Below are 10,591 nucleotides of genomic sequence, written 5' to 3'. Positions count from 1 at the left end.
GCCAAATGTGGTACCAACTTCAAGTCCCAGCACACAGGAAGCAAAGGCAAAAGGATCATGAGTTCAAAGCCAGCCTAACTGGCTGGCCTCAAACTCACTGTGTAGCCAAAGAGGCTCTTGAACTTCTGGTTCTCTTGTCTCCACATTCTCAGTACTGGGTTATAGATAGGCAGCTCTACGCCTGGCTTACATGGCACTGGGGATCAAACCCAGAGCTTCTTGCCTGCCTGGCAAACACTCAACCAAGTGAGCCACATATACAGCCCCTGAGACCTCGTCTTAAAAAAACAAACACAGATAAAAGTTCAGGCCAGGAGTGGTGGCATACAGCTACAATCTCAATATCAGAAGACTGAGCAGGAGGATTATAGAGGCCAGCCTCAGCTACATTGTTCCAGGCAGCCTAGGCTACAGACTGAGACCCTGAGAAGATAAGAGGAAGGGGAGAAGGAGGAAGCCAAGCCAAGCCCAGCAGTGCCCTGACTTAGGCCACAGCTGCGTCCTTGCCCAAGATTTACCTACGGAAAGTTCAGCAAATAACACGGGCTTTGGTGTGATGATAATTGCAAGGCAAGCTCAGCCCTGTCTTCGTAGCCTCAAGGCTGCTGAGTAAGTCTAGAATCATGGAGCATGATTTTGATACTAAAAAAACCAGGAAGGTGGCTCAGCAACAAGGAAAGTGTCCAAGAAATACATTTAGACTTAAATAACAGACTCTACAGTACTGGCCTGTAGTTTGTTGTTGTTGTTGTTGTTGTTGTTGTTTCATTCTTTACACAGACTCTATTGAACTATTACTAATATGTGTATTTTTCAGAGATGGTCACAGTGATATATGCTTAAGCAATAAGCGAAATAATAAATTTTAATAAGTTATTTAAGATTCTACGTACATACCAAGTTCTATGTGATGACCACAAACATTTTTAATCTTTAATCATAATTAGTACCCTCACTTTATATAAGAAATTACTTTATAGAATTTTCAAATTATTCAAAAGTTAATACATTGGGGAGGGAGTACTATATTCAAACTTAGGTCTGTACCTAAGTATAAACTTCACTCTAAAGGTAATTTATTAAACATTTTACCCTTAAAAGAACTAAATTACAAACTTTAGAAGAAACAGTCATAAGAAAAAGATTTGGGCAAAGCTACAAACTATCATTAACTAGTGAGAAATATGCTTTGGATTTCCTAATTTTGACCTAAATACTTCCAGCCCTAGCCCAGGCTGCCTCTTTTAAGTGTAATTCCTCCATTTAACTATAATTGCATGGAGAGGGGAGGACAACACTGCAAACAAACCAAACTGCAAAGGACAAAGCATGTCCTAAAGCACTGTTAAATTCCTTCAGTCTTGCCTCTGACATCATTTAGCACTACCTTTGAGAAGTCAGAATGAAAAAGTTAACTGCCCTAAGTCATGAGGTAATTACAACAAAATGTTTTGCTGGAGCCAAGGTTCACTTAAACTCTACATAGTAAACCCAATGTACACTTCATATCTTTTTTATTATTGTTCTGACAGAACAAAACGCACCCATTAAAATGAAAAAAAAAATCATTGTGTTCATATTGTTGCCAGGAAATGAAAGCCATATTTTTTAGGTGATCCACATCTCTTGTCTTTTTCTTCTTGTGCTGACTTAGCATCATCAATAAATAGGAGAAAAACAAGGGGAATGGGTAAAGGGTATAGTCAATATATACATAATATGGGGGTACTATGATTGATTACACGTTTCTATTTATGAAGGAAGCTGACATAATGACAGCTCCAAATGATTACTTTTCTCCAAGTAGCAGGCATGTCTTCCTAACACTTTCTGCTCACAATAAAGATATGAATGAAATAAGCATTCTCTTCAGATACAATCTAGTAATCCTGGAGACCAGACCTCTTCGGAGTGAACGAAGCATCTCTCCATTACCCCTCTACAATCACAGTACAAGAGAATTGCAATGGCTGGAAAGGAAGGGCACAGATCAGTACTACCCTGTGGAGAGCTGTTGGCCACAGAAAGGCAGAAAGTCATCATCTGTACAGAAGCCAGGCAACTCAGAGGGTTTCCCGAGCTCTCATGCGAGCCAACTAGTAGTGCTTCCTCGTTCTCCAAGGAAAAAGATCTTGCTATATCCTTATCGCTGGAGGGAAGGTTTTTCTATGCTGCCGAACAGTCCGGAAAATTACACGCGGGAGTGTGCTGGAGGCGGGGGGCGGGGGGTGTAGTAGTAGTTGCCTCTCCTCCCCCTGCCTCGTTCAAGTAGTAGTGAAGGGCGCTACCTCCATGTTATTAATAGCGAAGTACGCCCGTGGTACCTGCAGGCTTCGCTTCGCAGCGGAGCACCGGGTGGCGGCCGCTCTAAGAGCCGGTTCAAGGGTGGGAAAAGACTCTCGGCTCCACGATCTAGAGGGTGTGGAACGGAGTGCCGCCGTTCCGTGAAGGGCCGCCGCTCCCATGCCCGCCCTCCCCGCCTCTCCGAGAAGAGAGGCAGCCCGACCCCAGTACCTTCTTGACCGTGCGCGGCGCCTCGGTGACCGTGCCGTCGGGGCTGACCAGGGCCTCGCCGCCGTCGCGATGCCGCTGGTGCTGGTGATGAGGGTCGCTCCGCTTCATGGCCGACGCTTGAGGGACCTTCCCGGCCGCAGGGCTCAGAGCCGCGGTGGGCCCCGAGCCCGGGCCAGGGGCCGGGGGCCGCTCCGCCGCAGGAGCTGAAGCTGGAGCCTCTGGGTCCCCTCCACCCGCTGGGGGTACCATGGCGCCCACGGCCGCCGTGCTCAGTCCTAACTGGGGCTCCGCCTCGGAGGGGCTCAGATCCTTCAGCTCCACCTCAGGCACCTTGGCGGCTGCCGCTGCTGACACAACCTGCACCGACATCACCGCCTCCACTGCAACCGCCGAGTCTGACTCTAGCTCCAGCTCCCACTCGGCCCCGCCTCCCGCCTCCCTTCCCCTTCCCTCCCCCATACCCCCACTCCTCCCCTCCATCGCCTCCGCTCCCACCCCCTTCCACCGCCCGCTCGCTCGCTGCCAGCCCGGCCTCTCGAGCCTCGCCCCACCCCTGTCTGACTCACGCGCGAGGCGCCACGGAACCTGTAGTGCGCTTGCTCCTGGCTGCACGCGACTAGAAGATCGTGGGACCTCAGCACCCAACTTGCACTGCGCTGGAAGGGACAGACCGCAGAGCCCCCTGGGAGTTGTAGTCCTTTCGACCTTCCTCCGGAAAGTAGTTTTCTGTGGAGAGGGAACTCCCAGGACAGCGACTAACAGAAAAGCATAAAAACGGATGACGCGACGGAATAGATGAGGAAAATGTCTCCAGAGGGGTTGCGGTTTCCGGAAAGGAATGCCAGAAACCCCAGGGAAAGTGAGGGGAAGAATGACTCGCTCCCTTGACGGCGTGAATTTCCTCCGGAGTGTGCGCATGTGTGCGATCACGTGGGCGGCCTTTAAAGGAAAAGCGGCACGTCAGGTGAGATGAATTCCGGCTCCAGACTAGAAGGCGAGGCTTTTCTCCGTTCGGAGCCATTCTTCAGTGGGTTGGTTTCTAGAAGAAATGAAATAAGCCATTTCCTGCTGTCACGATTTCTGGCGTACTCTTGAATTAAGAAACTAAAATCAAACCCCGAAAGAAAGAAATCTCCTCAGGGTGTGGTGGAGTACGCAGTAATAATTTGAACATCTGAAGCATATGCATCAACAGTATCACCAGTAATAATAGTTCAAGGCCAGCGGAGCTATGAAGCAAGACCCTGTCTTTAAAAAAAAGTTAATTTTCTTTAATTCTACTGCACACATGTAATTAAAGGACTAGAGAGGTGCTGGGAATCTAGCCTGGGTCCTCTAAAAGAGCAACAAATTCTTAATTGTTGACCAGATCACCAGCTACCAGTATTTGTTTGTTTATTTATTTATTTATTTATTTATATTTTTCGAGACAGAGTTTCTCTGTATAGCCCTGGCTGTCCTCTAAAAGAGCAACAAATTCTTAATTGTTGACCAGATCACCAGCTACCAGTATTTATTTATTTATTTATTTATTTATATTTTTCGAGACAGAGTTTCTCTGTATAGCCCTGGCTGTCCTGAAACTCACTCTGTAGACCAGGCTGGCCTCGAACTCAGAAATCTGCCTGCCTCTGCCTCCCAAGTGCTGGGATTGAAGGCATGAGCCACCACTGCCCAGCCAGTTTTATTTTTAATAACAAAAATAAAATAAAATTGCGTACCAATTGGATAGGTCATAGTGGTAATCCCAACACTCAGACTGAGACCTGAGAATCAGAAATTTGTTAAGGTTAGCTTTGACTGCTTAGTCAAACCCTGCCACAAAAAAGAAGAAACTTACCTGAAACTAATGTTCTATTGATGATAGTTTTTTTCTTTTAAGAATAGTTCTCTGGAAATTTTTTAATGAGAAAAGGAAGTAAATATTTATCATTTTAAAAATTAGACTAAAAGGCAGGCGTGGTGGCATTTGCCCTTAATCCCAGCACTTGGGAGGCAGAGGCATGCAGCCTGGTCTACAGAGCAAGTTCCAGGACAGCCAGGGCTACACAGAGAAACCCTGGCTGGGGGACAGAGGGCGATATATAAACAACAACAACAGATTAGACTAGGGGCCGGAGAGATGACTTAGTTAAGAACATCTGCTGCTCTTCCAGAGGTCCTGGGTTCAATTCCCAGCAACCACATAGTGGATCACAACCTACAGTGTTCGATCTGATGCCCTCTTCTGATGTGCAGATGTACAAGCAGCTAGAGCACACATATACATGAAAGAAGGGAGGGAGGGAGGGAGGGAGAGAGGGAGGGAGGGAGGGAGGGAGGGAGGGAGGAAGCTAGACTAAAAGGCAGGAGGCAACACCACACTTTCTAGGGGTTAGAGAGTTGGCTCAGAACTTGCTGAACACTTGCTGGAATTTGTTCCCAACAACTACATTGGGCGGCTCACAACCAGCTGTAACTCCAGCTCCAGGGGATGTGACACCCTCTTGTCCTACAGACACACACATATACATAAGCTTAAAGATTATTTTAATTGCACATTCTTTAAATTTGTATGTGAATATCACCTAAAGGAGAAAACAGCATTAAAATGTGCTTGAGTTTTTTAGCATATTATGAGGTAGGCTTTTTATTCCTAAAGAAACTGAGGCAAAAAGGATCATGGTTTGTGGCTGCTCAGAAAGTGACAATAGCCTTAACAGCTCCCTTCGGACCATTGACCAGCCTGTCATTTTAAAAGCTACATTTTTTTCTAAGCAAGAATGAGACAGGGACAAAGGGACAAATTGCCTACTTGAGTTCCTGCTGCCTACTATTAGTACCATGGAAGTCTCTTCATTCGGTGGCTTTGGAAGCTGTCATTTCCTGGTCTCTAGTCTATGCCGGAAGGCACCTGAGCACTGCCATTTCCACAAAACCCAAAAGTCTGCCAGACACAAGAGCTTATTAGGCTTTCTCCTCATGTGTCCGGTTTTGATCATTTCCTTCCTGTTATGAAGAAGTGGCCCAGAGCTTCGTTCTCCAGCTGTTGGGCAGAGGCTAACAACCTTATAACCGATTTCTTTCTTCCCCCTAATGCACGAGGGAGCTCCCGCAGGGCCACCTGGCGTGTGAGGAGCTCATACCCAGCAGCTGCTTACCTGGCCAGCCACTAGAGTTGATTTACTGAGCAGAAGAACTGATCGTTCCGTGAGAGGTGGTAATGCAACATAAGGAGTTTGAGCCCTGTTTATCCAGATTCTAACATTGCTTGGAGCCAACAATCAGATCATATTCTCACTTTTTAGCTCCATCTTATTCGTCTGCTGCTTTTGAAGCACAGCTTTGTTGCTGAGGCAAACTGAGCATCCTCGAAGGTGGAATCATTAGATTAGAAGCCGTAAGATTGTGCACAAGTCTGTTAACTATTAAAAGATCTTTTAGGCCTACAGGTCTTTTTCCTTCATCTGGTTCATTCAGCCTACAAGAGCCTGGCAGACAATAATAATCTTCCATGAGGTCCAAGAGAGAAAATGAAAAAAACTAATGCTGAGGAATTCTCCAAGGAAATAGGCCAGCCAGATCACAAGCAGTGACGATCGTCCTCCATGGAACACCTAGTGCCACACCACGAGCAGACAGCCAGTCACCAGACATGGGAAGCAAACTTCTAATGTGAAAGCAAGATGAGTTAGGAATCCTGGTGTGCAGCGAGGCCCTGGGTTCCATCCCCAGCAACACGCGACAAGACGTAGAGGCTAACATATTTTTAGATTATTAAACAACTGGTATAATCCCAGTATTCAGGAAGCTGAGGAAGAAGGATTTGTGAGTTCAAGGCTGCCCTGGGCTAGACCGAGACATTAAAGCCTGCCTAGGTTATGTGTAGACTGTGCCCTACTACCATCAAATCACTTAGAGACTTCCAATACTGTTTTTATGAAGGAGCGTACAGTATCAAGGAATAAACATCCAAACAAAAGCACAGTTTAAGTGAAAGCCTGCTAGCAGAATTTTTTTTCATTAGAAAACTTTAAATAGAGTTTTTTTGTTATGGTGGTTGTTTGTCGAGAAGGGAATCTTCCTATGCAGCCTGGCTGGCCTAGAACTTACTATTTAGACTAGGCTAGGCTAAAACTTCAGCAAGTCCTCCTGCCTCAACCTCCCAAGTATGCACTCCTGTATAAAAAAGATGTTTTCTATCTTTTGCTCAGATGTTGAAAATGGTAGCTTATATGCATTGCATGCATTTTAATGTTTATTTTGAAATAATACATACAATGCATTGAATAGCTGTAGTATTTCCTTTTTCTCTTGTTTTTTAGATGAGCACATTTTTTAAAAGAGTTATTTATTTTATTTTATGTATACGAGTACACTGTAGCTGTACAGATGATTGTGAGCCTTCATATGGTTGCTGGGAATTGAATTTAGAGCCTCTGCTTGCTCCAGTCGGCCCTACTCACTCCAGCCCAGAGACTTATTATTATAAATAAGTATACAGTAGCTGTCTTCAGACACACCAGAAGAGGGCATCAGGTCTCATTACAGATGTTTATGAGCCACTGGGATTTGAACTCGGAACTTTTGGAAGAGCAGTCATGCTCTTAACCATTGAGCCTTCTCTGGAGCCCGCAGATGAACACATTCTTTTCTTTACATCTCAAAAGCAGAACTGCAGGTACAGTTCAGCAGCAGAGCATTTGCTGCCCATGCTCCAGGGCCTGAGTTCCATTCCTAACACTACCATAGGGAATACAAAACCACAGAAGATTAAAATAAAACATTAGGAGTGGGTGGGGTGGAAATGATGTAGATAAAGTACTCATTTGAAACTCACAAATGTGAAAAATGCATAAATTAGATAACCTTCTCACAAAGTCCAAATGACAAAAGCCCAAATTCTAGAAGGACAAAAGAAATAGAGAAGGAGTTAGGATACAACAATGGCAGAGGACTTGCCTGGCCTGCATAAAGCCCAGGTAAGAGCAGGAATAGGAAAGGAGCCACCAAATGTCTAGCACAGGTTGTGAAAACAGACCTCTGTTGATTTATATCATTGTGGTATTTCAAAATTCTCCTTTCCAATAGAGAGTAGAGTAGAACTCCAAGAGAATATGAATTCATTCTGGCCATATAGCATGACCCAGTCTCAAAACTAGATAGATAGATAGATAGATAGATAGATAGATAGATAGATAGATAGAGATAGAAGATAGAGAGAGATACATACATACATACATACATACATACATACATACATACATACATAGGACTGGCAAGACAAGCACTTCTGCAGGTAGCCGCACTTACCACCAAGCCAGACAACCTGAGTTGAAACCCCAGAACCCATATGGTACAAGAAGAAAACTGACTCCCATAATTTGTCTTCTGACCTCCACATGGCACCCACACATGCTTTTATACACACATAAATAAACAAACAAACAAATAAGTAAATGTGGAAAAACTAAAAGACTAAACAAACACAAAGCAATATGAAAATTGCTCGTGGATGTGTAACTGCATCTGAAACAAGAAAGCATAAGAAACAGCCAGGCATGGAGGCGCCTACCTGTAACACCAGCTTGTCAGAAGGCTGAAGCAGAATTGAGAATTTAAGGCCAATGTGACATTCACAAAACCACAAGCCAGTCTGAGCTATATAACAAGACCTGAGCCAGGCATACTGATTCATGCCTTTAAACTCAGCACTCAGGATCTCTGAGTTTGAGGCCAGCCTGGTCTACAAAGCAAGTTCTAGGACACCTGGGGCTACATAGAATAACCCTGTCTTGAAGAAAACAAACAAACAAGCAACAACAACAACAAAAAAAAAACACACACAAGACCTGAGACCTTGTTTCAAAACAAACAGAAAGAAATCCAAGAAATACAGACTATTCTTTTCAAAACTCAGAGAACTGACTCCTGAAAGCTGTCTTCTAAAAACTGCATGGCACGTGGGCTTACACACATGAACACAAGTAAATAAACATAATAAAAATGTTTCTCTGTGTGCACATGGGTACACATATATCACCTTGAGGACTCTGGGGATCGAACTCTGGTAGTCAAGCCTTTACATGCTGATCCTGCCCAGCATTTTTACAGGTTTTCACACTTGCAAGTCAAGCATTTTATCAGTGTGCTAGCTCTCCAGCCCTGCTTGTTGGTCGATCGTTCTTTATGATTTTCCTTGTCTTTTCATTTTTTTTTACACCAAAAACTTAAGTGAGCAGGGGAATGGTTAGGGCAGTGCAGTCTGCTTTGAGGAAGCTGGGGCCAGAGGCAGGAAAAGTTGTTAAGAGCACTGCTCTTCCAGAAGACCCCGGTTCAATTCCCAGCACTCACACAGCAGCTCACAACTGTCTGTACCTCCTGTTCTAGGGGATCCAACACCCTCATACAGACATACTTGCAGTCAACATAAAATAAAAATAATTAAAAAGGAAGCTGGAACCAATAGAAGTAGGAACTGGAAGCCTGAGGTTGAGAGTGTGGTAGGAAAACCCTAGAACCCAGGAAAGGCAGAGAAGGCAGAGCTGGTGGGGAAGTGGTTCTCAGGATAGCAGGAACAAAATTGACACCCCTTGAACCTGGAAGTGTTTCCTTAGCAATTGGATTCAAAACTTTTAGAAGGAATGGTGATCCTTGTTCGGAGTGACTTCTGCCACTCGTACAGAAATCCTGTAAGGTTGCCTGTTTGCTTGGGTGTTACAATACTGGGTGAGCATCTGCAGTTTGAGTCTGCATGCAGGTGCACGGAAAACAAATTGAGTTAGTACTGTCCTCTAGGGCTCACAATCTGTCACTGCAACCATACAGGTTTCTCAACTGTTTGAAGGCCCAGACTGAACTCAATATTCCATCCTTTGCGCAAGCAATCCTTCTAAGAAAAGGAATGAAGAAAGAAAACAGTTACATGTTCCTAGAGATGAAATGAGGAAAACCGTAGCAGGTTTTTTATTTCAAAAAATATTAACCAGCACCGAGAAGTACAGAGAAGGGGTGGCCTGAGGAAACACAAAATGGGCAATCTGAGAATGAATTTCCACCAAGCTGGAAAGCCAGGACTTCAGAATCAGAAATACTGGGCCTATGTGTCCGACTTTCTGGCTGTAGGGTTGTGTGCGAGTCATTTTGCTGAACTTGTTTCCATGCAAAGAGCACCTCTGGTCGGAGCCCTGCCACCCTGAAACCAGAAGACCATGCCTGGATGCCAGCATTACCAGTCACTGAATAGTTTGGAGCAGTCTATTAGGCCTTTTATACCTCAGTGTCTTGAGTGGTATAATAGAAGCTGGCAGGGCTGTGGGACTGCCTGAGCTAAATCCTGTGGAGGGCTCGGAAGAGTGCCTAGCAAAGCCAACCCTGGGTGTTAGCTTTCAGTGGTGTAACAGATCGACAAGATACCTCAGGTAAAACCAGCATGCCCTTTCTCCTCTTCCTGGAATCTGGCTCGCTTAAAATCCTGTTGGCCCCATCACACACAGAGCTGAAGAAGGGAGATACTCCTCATAAGCCAGGCCAGCGCTCCACAATATCCTCAGGTCTGTGGCTCTCACTGCCTTTTCCCCACAGACCTTGCTACAGAATCTAGAGTCACTTGAATCCAGTTCCCACTCTTTCTTCTAGTATTTTAAAGAAGCAAAACCAATAAGCTTTCCTCGTGTTTGAATTCCTTTCACTGTCCAGAAAGGAAGCTGTGAATCAGAACGTGCCCAACCTAACACCTCTGGTAGAAGGCAGAGCATGCCACCCTTGCAATGGTGGAACCCGGGATGGGCAGGAGCTGTGTCCATCTACATACCACCAGGAAAACACTCCCTTCCCATGGCCACTCCAAGGGCATCCTGCATGTCTCTCCTTGACTCTCTTTATGGTTGGAACTCAGGGATGCGAAGGCGGCCACCAAGCATCTTTTGTCCATTTACAGCCAAATAGCCAAAGAGGGCAGCCAGCATATTGTGCTGAGTCAGCCCAGCATCTGACTGTAAGTCATGACAAGCAAGCTCTCCACTGGTCCAAAGGGCCTCAGGAATACACGGGAGCTCTGGACCAGAGCTGGGGCTGGGGAAAAGAAACACACATGCGC

At 45.3% G+C, this 10,591-nt stretch overlaps 1 protein-coding gene across 3 annotated transcripts in view; it reads right to left on the bottom strand.

Annotated features, from left to right (window-relative positions):
• Ahcyl2 (adenosylhomocysteinase like 2) overlaps positions 1-3,407 on the bottom strand; it is a 146,905-nt gene extending 143,498 nt beyond the window's left edge. For 2 of the 3 annotated variants that reach the window (XM_052173359.1, XM_052173360.1), the window contains exon 1: positions 2,515-2,942. In XM_052173359.1, coding sequence (XP_052029319.1) covers positions 2,515-2,883 — 369 coding nt within the window. In that variant the 5' untranslated portion in view covers positions 2,884-2,942. Of the gene's footprint in view, positions 1-2,514; positions 2,943-3,080 lie in introns of those variants that run through there. The other variant, XM_052173361.1, reaches the window with a different exon arrangement.
• Between the last annotated feature and the right edge of the window lie 7,184 nt (positions 3,408-10,591).

This window comes from Apodemus sylvaticus, chromosome 2 (genome assembly GCF_947179515.1).
Source record: "Apodemus sylvaticus chromosome 2, mApoSyl1.1, whole genome shotgun sequence".
NCBI classification, from domain to species: Eukaryota; Metazoa; Chordata; class Mammalia; order Rodentia; family Muridae; genus Apodemus; species Apodemus sylvaticus.
The sequence above is the reverse complement of the archived record's forward strand: the minus strand, read 5'-3'. Positions and strand labels throughout refer to the sequence as shown.